Source organism: Silene latifolia, chromosome 6 (assembly GCF_048544455.1).
Source record: "Silene latifolia isolate original U9 population chromosome 6, ASM4854445v1, whole genome shotgun sequence".
In the NCBI taxonomy this organism is placed as follows: Eukaryota; Viridiplantae; Streptophyta; class Magnoliopsida; order Caryophyllales; family Caryophyllaceae; genus Silene; species Silene latifolia.
Genome location: NC_133531.1, coordinates 62,826,537 through 62,844,281, shown reverse-complemented (window position 1 = coordinate 62,844,281; position 17,745 = coordinate 62,826,537). Strand labels below are relative to the sequence as shown.

The following is a 17,745-nucleotide window of genomic DNA, read 5'->3' as shown; positions in this document are numbered from 1 at the left end:
TTCTTGAGTCTTCATAAAGACCATTCCAAAATTGTTGTACCAAGAACCACTCGCTAAGTCCATGATGAGGACATGAGCGACAAATTCCTTTGAACCGCTCCCAAGCTTCATACAAAGATTCTTCATCCCTTTGCTTAAAACCCGTAATTTGAGCTCTTAGCATGTTAGTCTTTTCCGGAGGTTCGAATTTTTTGTAGAAAGCTAGAGCCAACTTCTTCCAAGAGTCAATTCCAAGAGTAGCCTTATCAAGGCTTTTCAACCATTGTTTTGCGGTGCCAATTAGAGAAAAAGGAAATAAGACCCATCGATTTTGGTCTTGAGTCACACCGGTTTGTGAAATCGCATCACAATAGTCACAAAAAGTCTCCATGTGAGAGTGAGGGTCTTCACTATGCATCCCCCCAAATTGGCTTCTTTCGACTAATTGGATAAATGCGGATTTAGCAATGAAATTTCCGGTTAAGTGTTGTGGTGTGGGAGTACCATTGGGTAGGTTCTCCTCGGTTGGTACGGAATGTGATGAAAATTTAGGCGTTGTGGGTTGATTTTGTGTTGGATTTTGTGTTGGGTTCTCCTCACCTTCTCTTGCAAAAGGGTTGATGAACTCAATAGTATTTGGTTGAATATCTACAACCTCACCAATACCTTTCAAAGTACCTCTAGCAAGTCTTCTATTGGTTGTCAAAGTCCTTTCAATTTCGTGATCAATGGGTAACAAGTTACATTGTGATCTTATAGACATGCAAAATATCAAACAACTTGAAAACAATTAGAACAAACCTTGAGGAATTTTACTTTCCCAAGGCAAAGAAAGACACAACTAATAACAATCTAAGAAAATCAAATCAAGTTAACACCGTCCCTGGCAACGACGCCATTTTTGGTCGTGGCTCACTTGGAGCTTAATTTTCGGTTACTTGTCGTTAGGAGCACCTAGACCAAAACAATATTTATAACTTCACAAACAAATCTACTATTAGTAAGGAGGCAAGTAAAGGTCGGATCCCAAGGTACAGGTATTGATGTAGGATTTTCGATTGCGAGTAGCGGTGTCTAGGGGTGTCACAATTTGGGTTGAGGTAAGAAGATTACTAAACTAAATAGCAATAAAAGTAAACAAGCAAGACGATTAAAATGAGATGTAAACAATTGATTAGAAGCACTAGGGTGTCATGGGGTCATAGGGGATTCATGAGAATTGATCATACAAACATATTCTCAAATTATAAGCAAGCAATTATTATTGTGATGGATCGAGTTGGTTTATATCTTACAATCCTAGGAAGGTTTGGGTCCCGGAGCCGAATTGATTAGATTGTACAACACCTACAAGTCGACTTAATCCTCCCTACTCAACTATATGCATGGTCTAATAAGACTCGAGTTGGTTTATGTCTTACAAGTCTCATTGAAAAGGTAAGTGATGGGTAAAAAATGCAAGGATTCACAGGCTCGCATTTCATCAAGCATAACATGTGCATAAGTTGAGATCACAACAAGCAAGCAAATAAATTATGAAAACATATTAAATTAAGCATGAATCCCTCATGTTGGTTTTGTTAGAAATAATTAATCTCATTAATTTACATATTCATATATGAATTAATTTTTTTAGTCATAAAAAAATTGTTGATCTTATGTATGCAAACTAAATAACAAGAGATAAGAAAATCGTTTTCTCACCATCATAAATTCGGCCAAATGGGCACAAATGAAGGTCACCTACCTTCATTTGTTCTTGAGCTAGAAAATACATTAGGATGATCATCCATGACTTCAAAATAGAAGCCCTCCAATAAGTAGCACCCAAGACTATCCCAAAATCCCACAAAATAATATGTACTAGATATTTGTAATGTGGTTTTCCTTAAAATCGGTTACTAATACTCATATACTACTACTAGTATTATTAGTGATTGATTTGTATAAATTTGATTCATAAAACTTGATTTTATGAAGAACAAGAGAGAGAATGTTGTGTGTTTTATTAAACATGAGAGAATGGAATAATTGAGGGAATAAATCTCTCTATTTTCTTCACAAAACCGGTGGGCATTAGGGTTATAGGACCATTTTTCTTTTTCCTTTTTGTCTTCACAAGACTAATTAGTGTAAGGCTTTGTCATAGTCAAGTCACTATCAAGTGTCATAGACAAATGAATAAGACAAATGAATAAGACAAAACTACTAAAAATGCCCACCAATATTTCGGTTATTATGTGTAATATGGAGTCCAGTTTATTTTTGTCAATTGTATAATTATATGTCATGTGACATGTGACATGTCTTATGTCATGTTTTAATTTAAAATACATATTTAACAAATTAAATATCATTTACAAATTAAATAAATCACATTTAACAAATTGACTAGTAATTCAAAATTACTTTCACATAAAATGGTCATTTAAATACTAGTTAGTATAATTCACAACATCTTGTAATTATAACTAACTTATCATTCTCATCTCGCGTGTTTCGCAAACACCGATTAATTTTAGTAATATAACTTCTTAAATTACTAAATAAAATCTTATTTAATCACATTATAATAAGATGTCATTTTCTCTCTTATGATAATAATTTGTTTAATTTTAAGGAATTAATTAATCTGTATCGACATACAATTAATTAACCTTTTTTCAATTAAGGGAATCGTCCTTTAGGTGTGACCTCAAGGGATCAACTGATCACCACCGTTGCACGACAGTAATGTCAAACTCTAGCCAGCCAATCATTACCGATATGTGTGGACCAGTTGACTATATATGTAATGTATCATCCCTTTCGTATTCTTGTTATTAGATTTAAATATGTGATCAATATGATCGACAATTGTGATCGCATTATTGTCGGAGGACACATATTCCAACAATCTCCCACTTGTCCTCGACAAGTGTGCGTCACCAATTCTCTTGTCCTATTACTATCTCCCACTCAATGCAAGGTGTCTTTCGGGTCGTACTTGCAAGTGATCATATCGAGAGTGGTTTCCTCGATCCGGGAGAATAATCGATTGACCGGAATTTTCTACCATAGATACCTTCCGAGCGTGGCCACGCATTTCCAGTTCATTACTCCTCGAGTGGCCCCGAGATATTGTTTTAACCCGACAAGGGGGTAGACAATTCCTATCGCACTATTCCCTTCGACTAGCCACAACCATCATAACCCAAAATATGCCCATTTGACCCCATTTACGAAGGTCGTAGTAACATAAATCAAAGCTAATCTGAAACTGTGCCATCTTAGGCGAACAGTCTATAGTCAAAAGAATCGACTCATTAGAATACTATAGTAGCTCTCGCCACGACCAGGCTATATAAATTTGCCAGAACTCTATAAGCGGTCACTGCCCGACAAAGTGTTCCTAATACCACCTATGTGATCGACTAGTCATGTCACATGACTGTATGGCACTGAACTTGCCATAAATCGCATCACACTCTAGTCACTTCGAGACGTCACCTCATACAAGTGACTATGGGCGAATACTATGTTAATCCGGGTTCACTTTAACGGGGTTCAATATCGTCATACAACCCGTTTGGATGTAACAAAGTATAATAAAAGAGTTTTAAAGTAAAACTCGAACAACAAATGCGATTATCACATATGAATAGTCAATGCCTGATTATTATTTCATATTCTATAATCTAATTTGATCTTGTATGTAGTTGTTCATCTCAATCCAATTGAAATGACATGACTCATCATGTTAAGCCTATGAATAGGCATTGTAAGTAGGTCTTAGCAACTCCCTGCTCAACCTTGCTACATACTTGTTCTCCTTTCGTAATGTATACATTTGCATTACAAAACTTTCTGAGTACGTGTCTAGATCCAATCTACAATAGTACAAAAAAGGCAATTGGCATCGGCTTATTGGCATCGGTTCTAATAGAAACCGATGGCAAATGTAATTTAGAGCTATTTTGGCATCGGCTGTTGTTATATAACCGATGCCATTAACGTTTTTCTACTATTGGCATCGGTTCGCTATAAAAAACCGATGTAAATGTTGTTTTATTGCCATCGGCTATTTAATCATAACCGATGTCAACATATTTTTAGTGGAGGATAATTTATTACTTTCTCATTCCCATCGGCTATTGCAAGGAACCGATGCCGACAATACCCAAACTAAATTAAACTTACCCACGACTCTTCCTATTCCATCATCATCACCAATTAAACTTGCCCTAGAAACCTCTAGCCATCGTCGTTCTCTCTATTGCGGGCTATCTGACTCCCTTAACAGTTAACACTGACAACGCAACACCGTCTTTAGGCCGTCGAACACGCCCTCGACAACTTCGATAGACGAATTGACGATTATTGCTGTCTGTTCCGACGACTTCCCTATTAGCAAACAAGTTCCCTATTATTGGATTGCTGCTGTTTGTTTCGACGTTCCCGACGCGTGTTTACCGGTTTTGCTTCCCGACGGCTAGGCATCTGCACTTTTATTTCATACTAGGTATACTACTCATTTTGCCCTTAATTACGTCCGCTGATCTCTTTATTTCTATGAATATTTTTTTCTGGAAATGTTTTATGATCTAATTGCTTATATTTTTAGTTTATCTTGGTTTGTGTATTTGGTTTTTGGTGTTTACTTGTGTCAATTTACTGGGTTGTGCATATTTGATTTTGTGAATTTGATGAAAATTGCATGTTTGGCTGTTTGGTTGTGCCGATTATTGCACTAGTAACCCGTCATAGTTCATAATAACCCGTCATAGTTCATAATAGTAGAGCAATTAATTGGGAACAACGTGTAACCGCATAAGGAATCAGTCGTTCAATTACTGACTTGGCTAATTAAAAAGAACAAGCAAGTATACAAATTTGTCCCTTTTGGTTTCGTATATATGATTTTCCTCAAGTTTCAAATGCATGTAACAAACTGAAAAACGCTATTGACCTGCTTTATACCTTATATGTCCTACCTTCTTCCCTCACAAAACAATTAAATAACACGAAGTATTCCATACATACTTTTGCTTCCTTTAATGGCATCCATGGTCATAATAAAAACTATTCCCTCTAAATTCTTAGGAGTTGCGTGCCTCTTTTCTAATTTCGGTACATTCTTAGAATTGCTCCGTTTCTATTTTTGTGTAGCTTCACTTCAATGTTGTGTTAGTAAAACCCATCACCAAGTCACCCATCTACACTCCAAACCCCACAACTTGTAATTTATGTTGGTCTTTTCGTGTTCTTGGTTTCATGGAGTTGTATAGCAGCTTGTAGTATTAGTATATATGTCATCTATGTTGGTCTTTTCGTGTTGAATATTTAAAATCTATTCTCGGCCCTAACGTTTTAGCTTGGAAGGAAATTAGGAACATCTCTTCATAACTGTTATTCCCTCCGTCCTATTTAATAGTTTATGCTTACTTTATTTCGTCAGAGGAAATAAAACAAGTGTAAACTATTGACTGGAACAGAGGGAATATATGAAAATGACTGAGGAGCCTCTTCTTAGAAAAGACCAAATTGACATCTATCTTTTTAGTTATTGACGAGAATTTATCTAGTAATCGCTTTTTTTAATTTGAAAACACGAATTTTTATCGCGCTTATTGCTCCTGAGCCCTAAGTCCTAGTAGTTTAGTACTTCTAGTGACCTACTTGACAATTTGTATACCGTTACGTGTTACTAACAAAAGTGCCACAACTTGTAATTTATAACCGAAAAAAAATATATACATCTTTTCGCTCAATTATTTGTTACCTTTAATTAAAATATCACTCAAATAAAGTAGGTTAATAAATGACTGAAACTAAAGGAGTAACAACTACTCCTTAATAATTTGTAAAATAATATAGTCATATATAATAATAGGTATTATTAAGTACTTAGTAGTTCCCTTTTTATTTTTAATAATATAAATTACTGAAAGAATTGTTCATAAAACAATACAGAGTATAAAATTAGGGAAACAAAAACTGAAAAATATAAAAAAAAATGCTTTATGTGCAAGTCGAACACGGGATGGTTTGGGAAAAAAGCCACAGGCCCAAAAGACAAAAGTTCTGCCACTAGACCATACATTTGACAATGCTACTGGTCTGATCTTATTTTCTCTTATTCTTTACTCCAGCTAATCAACTATAGATCCTAGGGTTGCAGAACTCCATCTTTCTCAAAAAAAATTATGGGTTTTAAAATTGTTGATAATTACTAAAATTAATGCAGCTTTAATTGGTTTGATTTGTTGGTGTTGTAAATGTGATGGGATTATATTAGAAAATGTGAGAGAAAAGTGCAGAAATTAGAAGGAAAAGAAAAAGGGGTGATTTCCGTACATAATGTTGTGAAATAAAATAATTCTCACTATATGGTTACTTGAAAAATAATTCCCTCCATATAGTTAAGCTAGGTTTGGGTAACCGATGTAAAAGTATTGAAAAGAACATTATACTTGGATTTTCTAGAGGTATTGTCTTGTAAGAAAATTATTCCCTACATATTGCTACTTTTACTTCTATTTATTTTTAAATTTTAAGAAGACATATTTAGGTATATATTATAATTGTTTGACATAATATTATATAGTAATAAAATTTAAATTAGAATTATGATAAATTTTAAGAAGACAGGTTTTATGTTTGTTTGTATTAATTAAAGAGGATTAATGTATGTTTGTATTAATTAGAGAATGGACCGAAGTTGGATGTATGGCCAGCGTGATTTTGATTTTCTTCGGCGGCTTGATGAGGAATTTATTCGTTGTGCGGTTGAATATCAAAGAGTACATGGGGACAATCGCTTCATATGTCCGTGTAGTATATGCCAGAATCGAAAAAGGGTGAATTCTGTTAATGAGTTGCGGGAGCATTTAATTATAAAAGGGTTTACCTTAGACTATAATGTGTGGATATGGCATGGAGAAAATGAGAGGGACATTCGTAGTTATAGTAACATAAATACAAATATAACAGTAGACAATACCGACGAGATTAGAAATGATGTTGAGGATTGTAATGCGGATGAAATTAGTGATGACGGGATTAATAAGGGCGATAAAATGGACGGGGAGAACATTGATCTTATGATGGATGATCTTGAAAAAGATCTTGTGGATTGTCCTATTATGTTTCAGACAATGGTTAGTGATTCTAAAAAGCCTTTATATCCCGCATGCTCTAAGTTTACCCATTTATCAGCTCTACTGAAGTTGTACACCCTGAAAGCTGGGAACGGGTGGAGTGACAAAAGTTTCACTGCATTGTTGGAACTTTTGTCAGACATTTTGCCCAAAGATAATGAGCTACCTACTACCACATATGAATGCAAAAAAATACTATGTCCATTAGCTACTAAATACCAGAAGATTCATGCATGCCCGAATGATTGCATTTTGTATCGGAAAGAGTATAGCGAGTTTATAGAGTGTCCAAGATATGGTGAGTCACGGTACAAGAGGAGAGACAATGCTAGTGGTAGCAAGAAAGGCAGTCCGACCAAGACTTTGTGGTATTTACCGATAATACCAAGGTTTAAACGTATGTTTGCTAACCGAAAAGATGCGGAGTACATGTTGTGGCATTACAAAGGGAGGAATAACGATGGAAAACTGAGGCATGTAGCTGATGCTCCTCAATGGAGAACATTTGACAGAACCTTTCCATGTTTTGGTAAAGAGCCTAGAAATTTAAGATTAGGACTCTGCACTGATGGCATTAACCCTTTTGGAACTTTGAGTACCCAGCATAGTTGTTGGCCAGTTATGTTGATAATCTACAATATCCCCCCTTGGCTTACCAATAAGAGCAAATACATTTTGTTAACCCTTCTAATTTCTGGACCTAAACAGCCTGGAAATGACATCGACGTATACCTACCACCCCTAATTGAAGACTTGAAGATGTTGTGGAATGATGGGGTGCAGGTATTCGATGCAGCAACCGGACTACAGTTTCAAATGCACGCTATGCTCTACTGTACAATTAATGACTTTCCTGCTTACGGAAACCTCTCTGGTTATCGGTCAAAGACTGATAAGGGATGCCCGATATGTTTGAATGACACCGAGTCTGATTGGTTGGAAAATAGTGGCAAATATGCATATCCCGGTAGTCGTCGGTTGCTACCGTTAGATCACGAATATCGAAAGAAGAAGAAGGCTTTTTATAGGAAAATCGAGCATAGGCCGCCGCCTTTGTTTTTGAGTGGAACAGAATATTATAACCAAGTTAAGAATATAACTAGAGAATTTGGAAAACCATACGTACCTCCACCGGCAGGGGTATATCACACAAAGAAGTCGATATTTTAGGAGCTTCCATATTGGAAGTACTTGTCTGTGAGGCATTGTATTGATGTCATGCACGTTGAGAAGAACGTGATTGAGAGTATAATTGGAACATTGTTGAACATGCCTAACAAGACTAAAGATGGGGTGAAAGCTAGAAATGACATGGTTGCTAGAGGGCGTCTTGAACTAAAACCAATTGAGAGAGGGAAACGTATCTATATACCCCCATCTTGCACAACTCTATCCAAGAAAGAGAAGACGATCGTATGTGAGTCATTAAAAGGTACAAAGGTGCCACATGGATATAGCTCTAACATAAGCCGGTTTGTGTCCGTGAAAGACTCTAAGTTAGTAGGCATGAAATCTCACGATTGTCATGTTATGCTGACACAAATTCTTCCGGTGGCTATTAGATCAGTATTACCTACTCATGTTAGACAGGTTGTTACCAAGCTTTGCCTCTTTTTCAATGCAATAAATTCTAAGGATATTGATCCTGACACCTTAGATGCTTTACAAGCTGATGTAGTCGTGACTCTTTGTGAAATGGAAATGTATTTCCCGATATCTTTCTTTGATATTATGGTTCACTTGATTGTTCATTTAGTGAGGGAGATAAAACTTTGTGGTCCGGTGTTCCAACGAAGCATGTGGGCGATGGAGCGTGAGATGGGAACGTATAAGAGACGAATGAAAAATCGCTATCGGCCTGAAGGTAGTATTGTGGAAGCAACGATTGCTTGTGAGACAATCGAATTTTGTGTTGATTATATGGCGAATGTGCAACCTATTGGACTTCCCAGATCTCGACATGAAGGAAGACTTTTAGGGAATGGTACATTGGGTAAGAAGCATATTAGAGTTGATCGTGAATGGTTTAAGAAATCACATATGTATGTTTTACAACATATGACAGAGGTTCATCCTTATTTAACTGAACATTTGGCTTCACTAAAGCAACAAAATCCACATAAACATGATACTTGGTTGATGAGTGAACACAATCGCACTTTTGTGGAGTGGTTTAAAGATAAGGTGATGAATGAGTTGTCTAACTCATCAAATAATGTAAGTGACAACTTACGTTGGTTAGCACATGGCCCTAAGCCGAAGATAATCTCATTTGAAGGGTATGATATCAATGGTTTTTGTTTTTATACAAGCCGTCAAGATAGTAAGAGTACAATGCAAAACAGTGGTGTCACTGTTGTTGCATCATCAGAAGAATATGTTGGGAGGAGTAAGGATCTTGTTAACATAACAAGATCCTCCTATGGGATAATTGATGATATTTGGGAACTTGAGTATGTGACATTTAATGTACCCTTATTTCGGTGTAAATGGGCAGATTCTAATAAGGGCATTACTGTAGATGACATGGATTTTATTTTGGTAAATTTCAACGTTGTTGGACACATAGAAGATCCCTTTATTCTTGCATCTCAAGCAAAACAAGTTTTCTACATTGAAGATCCTTTAGATAAGAGGTGGTCTGTTGTTCGTTATGGTAAAAGGCGTATTCTTGGTGTTGAGGGCGTTGTTGATGAAGAAGAGTACGATCAACTTGATGATCTTCCTCCTGTTTCAGTCAAGCGTCAATCAGTACACGATATACGTGTTGAAACTTATATGAGGGAAGATCATGATGAGGGGCTATGGTTTGATAAACCTAAATAGTTTTTCCTTTTTTTTTTGGTAGAATGTAAGCTTCTCATTAAAAAACCAACCATCAATAAAAATTTTGTACAGCCAAGATAGAGCAATTAAACGGCTCTTACATCTCACATATCAAATTAATTTTACTCTAGTTAGCCATTCCCTATCTTTGGTATTCATATTGACAGGGAGCTGACTTACCATACGCCATTTGAGAGCCCTTTGAACTTGATCAATCACCCAGTCAGGTCTCAAGGTCTCATGATCGCAGCATTCAGAATGGCCTGATTTCTCTGCATCCAGACTACATACCAAACAGCCAGAACTGCTGCAGGTTTCATCAGATCAGAACTGATATGAAGACTGTATAACTTATCTTTTAAGAGAAGTGCCTGATGGCAAATAAGCCATCCCATGAAGGCATGTTTTGGGATAACCCAACTATTCCAAACACTCCAAATGCCACTCCACCTTTGCTGCATGAGCTCTAAGCAGCTCATAACAGCTAGTTGTTGAAAAAACTCCATTACCTGCACACCATTGATCACCCTCAAAGTCACACAGACTTTGTCCCAAGCCAGCAGAAGGACTTTATTTTTTGTTATACTTTTTTGTTAAAATTTTTTTTTTTGGTATAAGGTAAGTATATATTGATCTCCAACAATAGCCAAGTACAACAAGAATGTTGTCGGTTTCTCAAACTTTCTAGCCATCTGGAATCTCAGATGACATGGTACTTGCATTATTCCTTATCAACCTTTCTTGAATGTCCTTCCTGATCAGCTGAATGATTCTCTCAGGTCAAGTAATAACATGTCTGTAGAATTTTTAAGCATTGTCTGTGTCCTCCATTATGTACCTCATGCTCAGAGTTGCCACTACCAGCATCTTCCTCTTCCTTTTTTGTTATATTTGATTATACTGATTTGTTTATATTTTATTTTTTTACCTAATTAATATGTTTTTTATATTATTTGATGGTACTGATTTTATTATATTATTTGATCGTACTGAATGTCTGACATTTTTATGTATTATTTTTCATCAGGTACATAATGGAGGACACAGACAACCCTATGAGCACAAATAACCAAGATTCACGCGCCAAACGTAAAAGAAAAGGAAATAAAGGGAAAAAGGGGGAGCCTAAAGGGCCTAAGTCTATTAAGTTCGATAAAGTCGATAGGCCAATAGGAATATGGGCGTCAAAATTTGCTAATGATATAGGGAGAATTGTTCGCAATAATATCAAGATCACGTATCAAGATTGGTCTCTAGTACCAGAGGGCATTAAGGATACAGTATGGCAAGAGGCAAAGGTACTATAGTTAAATATGATTATTGATATAAATTTTATTCTTACTCATTTAATATTTACATTTAATGCTGCCTTTGTCTCATTTTAATAGAATACATGGAACATAAATGATGAAGAGATGCGTGAAACTGTTTTACAAATCGCGGGGGAACGATTGAGAGGTTGGAGGACATATATGACATCCTACTTCGTCTTCAAGACAAGAAAGCAAAGGAGAAAAGTGCCGATAAATGATCCTTCGACCATTTATGATGGTATCACAAAAGAGGATTGGGCACTGTTTGTGAGGCAGCGTATGGACGAGAAATTTCAGGCGAGAATTTATTTTTCTTTGCATAATAAGATAAGCTTGCAGTTATTGTTCAAAATATTTTACGAATAAAAATATGGAATAAATTAATTTGCAGGAAAAGAGTAAAAAAGTACGAGAATCCCAGAAAAATAACCTGCATCCACATTATATGGGGAGAACTGGTTATGCAGGGAAGTTGCCTCAATGGCATAAAGAAGAAGTAGAAGCAATATTGTCTAGCAATCCTGCAGCTGATCCCGTAACTACACAACAATCTGTTGCGAAACGTCTTGAGGATCGGGGTTATGCATGGATCAAAGGTCATACCCCTTCATTAAAAAATCCACCTAAACCGACACAAAAATTAATAGAAGAGATTGTAAGTGTTATTTTAACTAGGTTGTCATTTCGCTTTTCTTTTATGGGTCAATTTTTTTCACCTGCCTTTTGTTTAATTTGTTAATTATTTTCTTTGCTGCTATTTATCAGTTATGATCAGTTTACTTGTACATGAACCTGCCACTGCTTTTAATAATAATATACGTTATTTGTATGAGAACAGAAGCATTGGAAAAAGATGGAAGAAAAGGGGAAGTTTGTACCTACTCGAAAGGAAGATGTGTTGGTAAAGGCCCTGGGGAAACCCGAGCACTGTGGGAGAACGAGAGGAGTAGGAAGTCGTGTTGGCATCCAATCTTATTTCGGAAAACCTACTAGTCGACGACGACTTCATGAAACTTTGTATACAGAGAATGACTTGATGATGTTTAAGGAAGAGGTTAAGAAAGAGACGATGACACAGATGAATGAAATTGTAAATCAAAAAGTGTCCGAAATTTACAAGAAGCTTAAAATGACTTTGCCTCCAGAACTTGAAGAAGCTACTCACCTAGATCAACTTGAAGAAACTACTCACCTAGATCAAAGTAGTGTTCGTTCCATTGAGCCTAAGGATCCGTTTCTTGAGTTAAAGGTCTATTGCGCTTTTTCGTAGTTCAATTATTTTCTGCTTTTAAGTTAACCTTTTGTTTCACGAAACTTTTATTATTGCAGTCTCCTGTTCCATGTCGTCTTGCTGTGTATGGAATTGATTCTGAAATAATTGTTGCCGACGGGACAGCTTGGCCATGGAAAGAAGGGACGATGGTACATAACACTCCATTGAGTCATCAAAATGTTCGAGTGTCCATTGATAATATTCTAGACGGGAAGTCTCAACTTCCTATTCCTTGGGATGAAAATGTAAGGGTTGCTGAAGTTTTTGGAAGCTTTGCACAGTGGCCAAAATCCTTGGTTTTGTTAGAAAATAAAGAGGTAAAGTTGTAAAGTCGCTGAATATTCCTAACAATTTTATGCTAAATTTTTGCTAAATTAACAAAACATCATTTGAATATATTACATTTTTACAATGGATGAATCTGCAGGACAATAATTCTAATGAGAAGCTTAAAGACCATGCAAAGTCAAAAGATCCTAAGGAGTGCGATAATGATTTTCAACATGGTGATGATAACGTTGTTCACCTAAACAAGGACGAGGTAAACACCATGTAGCATAGTTGGGGTATGTATTAGCATGAACTTCTTCATAATTCGAATTTTAATTTATAGGACAAGAGTATGGAGAAGGTCAACTCAAATGGTACCAAGACATCTAGTACCACTGTTCAACATGGTAATGAAGAGGTAAAATGTCATGGTCTTATTAATATAGCTGAACATATATTCCGTTATGTTTTCTAGTACTTAGTTTTTTTTAAAACATTAAAATAGTAAATTTAAATGTGCAGACTTTTGAGAAAAAGGGCCCCCTAAGTGTGAAAGAGCTAAGTGAGCTGGGGCAACATTGTCAAAGGTTGGAACGGAATATATGTTCAGCTATATTGGGTGAACATTCATTATTTAATATAAAGATAAGTAAATTGGTTTATGCCTACGAACAAGACATTGAGCAGCTCATGCTTTTCGAAGATATTAGGGAGATGTTCAGATACTATTGTCTAAACATAACGATGCTTCAAGTTTGGGGAAGGTTTTACCTATCTTTCTCATTTTAATTTCAATTTCAGTTACTTAAGTTTTTTTACCATTATATATATATATATATATACACACACACACACACACACACAGACACACACACACACACACTTATGATTTCGTCTTATATTTGATAATAATGTAGCTTCTTATACGAGTACGCGACACAATCTAAAGTGAAACTTCCGGTTGGATTTTTGTGTCCCGATAAACTGTGCACCTACACACGTGCTCCGCTTGACATGGAGGAATATGTGACAAACGCCTTGAAGAAACAAGAAAAAAATAGATATATCATGGGCGCATTTCGTGAGGGGTTAGTATTCAATTTCATTTTTTAGATATTTGATTATATATTTCGATTAAACTTATATGTTTTGATATTTGTATAGCTATCATTGGATGTTGCTTGTATTTGATATTGGGGAGAACATTTTGTATATTTTTGACTCGGCTCAAACACCAAGGAAGAATTACTTGATTAAAACAAACTTGAAAGAGTAAGGTTTACTAATTCATAAATGAGTTTACAAATTCATTCTCACTTATTAAAGTAAGGTTTAATATAGATCATACCTTTTTTATGTATACAATTTCAGGGCTTGGAAACCATATTGTTTTATGGCTGGAAGACGTCATCCATACAAAAAAAATGATCTTCAAGTCAAAATGATCGATGTAAGTAGCAATAACAATTTATATATGCATTAAAATTGTATAGTATATTAAAATTTTATATGATTAGCGTGGATAACAATTTGTTTTAAACAACTCTAGTGCCCTCAACAGCCAAATAACTATGAATGAGCTTACTATGTCATGAAATGGATGTGGGACATTACTGTACATCATTCAATCTCAGAAGACAACTTGGAGAAGGTATTTTGATGTTATTTTTTCTGATTCTAAATTGTGTAAGTTGGTTTACAACCTATAATGTTAGACTAGGACGGATGAATTGGGTAGTTTAAGTTTGTTGTTCTCTTCGTGCAAATTTGTTAGAAATCTGAGTAAGTGTGGCCTAGACGTTGGATGTGGGGCTAGCTACTTGTCTTCGTTCTGCTGCCCCAACATTATCCTTGAACCATAAAATTGCATGGGTACATTGAGTATAGTACATCAAAGCTAACCCTGATCTCAGCTGGTGTTTGGTGTTTGTTGGGGGACGTCATGTGACATTGCTGTTGGGAAATGTGTCCTCAACAATAGTGCGATCACATGATTTAAATATCATTATTAAATCTCATTTTAAGAATACATGTGGGATGTAATATTTTACAAGTCAACTGGTCCACACATATCGGTAATGATTGGCTGACTAGAGTTTGACATTACTGTCGTGCGACGGTGATGATCAGTTGATCCCCTTAGGTCATACCTATAGGGAAATACTCTTAATTGATTATTTAATTAATCGTATACCGATACGAGTTAATTAAATTGCTTAAAATTGACGGATGATTTTGTGAGTATAATTTACGTATCAAATTGAAATGTAATTAAATGAGATACGGTCTGAGTAATCGAATTGTATCATTACTCGGATGAAATTATTGTTTAAAGAAACAATTAAATTTGAATGAATTATTATAAATACGATTTATAAATTGGTGAAATATTTTGGTACAAGTAATTACGAATTACTAGTCGATTTTGTAAATGACATATTTTATGAGTATGTTGATTTTTAATATGATAAAAATACATTGCATCGTAACATGTCATGTAACATGTTACATGTGACAAATTTGACAAATGACAAAATAAAATGGATTCTCCATTTTATACTTAAAACCGAAATATGGGTGTGTGTTTAGTAAATATTGTGTTATTTATTTTTAAATAAAAACACAATCATGACACTAGGTAGTAGGCTTGCATGCCTAGTCTCTTGTGAAGAGCAAAAAAAAAGGCATTGGGCATACTACCCAATGCCCCTTTTTCGGCCACCAACAAGAAAGAGAGGAAAGCTCTTCTCTTTTACATCATTCATTCCTCCCATCTTATTTTTCCTAGTGTAAGAAAATCCTTGAAAACTCTCTACAATTTATGATAATTCTAGAGAAATAAAATCTAACAAAAACACCACCTCTTGACCGAAATTTCAAGAGTGAAAATACAATTTATATTGTATCAATTTTATTGTAAAACCATTATTATTACTAGATCTAAATAGTATTGGTTTATTAAGATGTATTCCTTGGGTATATGCTTTTGGGAGGGATTCTACACTTGAATCCTTGTTCTTCCATTTGGAAAGCTCAAGAACAAAAGAAAAGGAGATTTCTTTTGTGCCCATTTGAACCGAAATTTCAATGTAAGGATATGATTTCTTCTCTTTTATTATATTGTTTGCATGCATAAAATCCACATTTAATTTTATGACAAATTAATTTTGACATATAAGAGTATGTTAGTATGTATATGAATCTACATTTCCTTCAATCGGTATCAAGAGCCACGGTTGTTTGCATGCAAATCGGTTAAAAGTTTTTCCGAGTTATAAGAATAACAAATAAAACTTATAAAATTTGTGTTATTATGATATATCACAAAATTAATCCATGCATGTTAATATTTCTGGTCCTAAAATGTTTTAGGATATTTTGGTTAATTTTACGTATTTTATTGTTCATATTTTACAATAATGGCATTTAAATATGATTTTATGAGTAAAAATGTCATTTTTGGTCTAAAATTAGCTATACTTCGAATTTTAAGTTGGTTTTTGGATATGTTGTTACATATATTATTTTGAGATAACCTGTAAATTTTTATAATTTTTGGACTTGTTATGCTCAAAAAATTAATTTTTCATTATTAAATTCGGATTTAAGTGAAAAATAGGTTAATATGAGTTAAATTTCGAATCTGGTCATAGAAAATTAATATGTTGTCCCATGATATTTTACAAGATGTGTGTAAAATAATTGGCTATAAAGAAGTCTTTCTGCATGATTTATGGATTTTTGAAGAAAAATAGCATAAATAGTGACATTATTAGTGGAAAATTAATAAAACATAATCTATGACTTAGGAAAAACGTCTAATGTTGCATTTTATTATCTTTTTCAGATCTAAAATTGAAAAGTTAATGAAAATAATTTTTCCATGTTTTTATGATTATTTTATTAAAAATCGATAAACCGCAACATTGTTTTTCCGGTAAATTTTCGAAATTTTTAACCTAAGGTTTTTGAACATTATAAGTGTCATGGAAATTTTCCAGAATGTTCATGAGTTTAAATTTCAAATTTTGAATTTATTTGAAATTTTGTGATTTATTTGAAGTTTAATAGCTTATTTTTGTAATTTTGGTCCATTTATGAACAATTTTATAAAATATGGGTTAATTATGGTCAAATTATTAGTGAAGACTAAATTTTGAGTCCTAAGAGGTTAGGGTAATTAACTTATGCATAAATATGAGTTTATGTATTTTTGTGATTATAAAATGTTGAAATCACGCAAATCCGTAAAAACCGAGTAATATACGATATTGGCTAATTAAAGGCGATTTAGCATAAAATTGAGCATGTTCATACATATTATAATGCTGCATTTTCTTTATGATTGTCATAATTTAATTTATGTAATTTTGAATTATGTAATTTTACTTAGTATGGCCTTAGATTTTAATTGGTATTTCCCGAAATGTATGGGAATATCGATTCGGTTGTAATTTTATTGTGATCTCGTATCACCGTTTTGTAATTTAATAGATTTATTTTATTTTAGTTAAAAATGTATAATAGGAAATTATGTAATTTATTATGTAATTTTATTCATTCCGGAGTTCCCAAAGACGGATTTCTTCAAGAATGGCGATACATAAAGACGGTGTTACCTCGAGATACGTGCCACAACCGAAGTTCAAGGGACCAATGGAGTTGGTTTCCGAATATGTAATAGTTAAATAGTTTTTCTATTTTAGGAAAGGCCATACTAGGATTTATTTATTTTATGCTTGCATTTTATTTTATGTCACATGCATCGCTAAATCGCCATAACTTAACATGCATCCTTATTTTATCGAGTTTATCGACCGTGTCAATTCGAATTATCGTAGTTCACCGCTTTAGTTCACTTAAAACGTGATAGATAATAAATTGACATGACCTCTCGCTAAAACAAACAATTGAGACATAGCCTTACCAAATAGTAGAAACCATG

The 17,745-nt window shown here is 34.5% G+C and overlaps 3 protein-coding genes and 1 non-coding gene across 4 annotated transcripts in view; all 4 read left to right on the top strand.

Annotated features, from left to right (window-relative positions):
- Window positions 1-56: 56 nt before the first annotated feature.
- On the top strand, window positions 57-163 carry LOC141588921 (small nucleolar RNA R71). The gene has a single exon (XR_012519887.1). It is a non-coding gene; the product is annotated as a small nucleolar RNA R71 (small nucleolar RNA).
- Window positions 164-6,668: 6,505 nt separating this feature from the next.
- LOC141588153 (uncharacterized) lies at window positions 6,669-8,288 on the top strand. The gene has a single exon (XM_074409607.1). The coding sequence runs from the start codon at window positions 6,669-6,671 to the stop codon at window positions 8,286-8,288; it is 1,620 nt and encodes a 539-aa protein (XP_074265708.1).
- Window positions 8,289-8,336: 48 nt separating this feature from the next.
- LOC141588152 (uncharacterized) lies at window positions 8,337-9,944 on the top strand. Its single transcript, XM_074409606.1, has one exon. It carries the CDS (start codon window positions 8,337-8,339, stop codon window positions 9,942-9,944), a length of 1,608 nt encoding a protein of 535 aa, XP_074265707.1.
- A 1,407-nt stretch (window positions 9,945-11,351) lies between these two features.
- LOC141658767 (uncharacterized) overlaps window positions 11,352-17,745 on the top strand; it is a 30,531-nt gene continuing 24,137 nt past the window's right edge. Inside the window, exons 1-11 of the mRNA XM_074465604.1 lie at window positions 11,352-11,554; window positions 11,649-11,912; window positions 12,096-12,506; window positions 12,587-12,847; window positions 12,958-13,071; window positions 13,144-13,218; window positions 13,323-13,564; window positions 13,718-13,888; window positions 13,965-14,072; window positions 14,172-14,250; window positions 14,350-14,451. Coding sequence (XP_074321705.1) covers window positions 11,360-11,554; window positions 11,649-11,912; window positions 12,096-12,506; window positions 12,587-12,847; window positions 12,958-13,071; window positions 13,144-13,218; window positions 13,323-13,564; window positions 13,718-13,888; window positions 13,965-14,072; window positions 14,172-14,250; window positions 14,350-14,379 — 1,950 coding nt within the window. The 5' untranslated portion in view covers window positions 11,352-11,359 and the 3' untranslated portion in view covers window positions 14,380-14,451. The remainder of the gene's footprint in view (window positions 11,555-11,648; window positions 11,913-12,095; window positions 12,507-12,586; window positions 12,848-12,957; window positions 13,072-13,143; window positions 13,219-13,322; window positions 13,565-13,717; window positions 13,889-13,964; window positions 14,073-14,171; window positions 14,251-14,349; window positions 14,452-17,745) is intronic.

Excerpts from the sequence above, each read along its gene's own strand:
- LOC141588152 (XM_074409606.1), top strand. The coding sequence starts at position 8,337 with ATGCACGTTGAGAAGAACGTGATTGAGAGTATAATTGGAACATTGTTG.
- LOC141588153 (XM_074409607.1), top strand. The coding sequence starts at position 6,669 with ATGGACCGAAGTTGGATGTATGGCCAGCGTGATTTTGATTTTCTTCGG.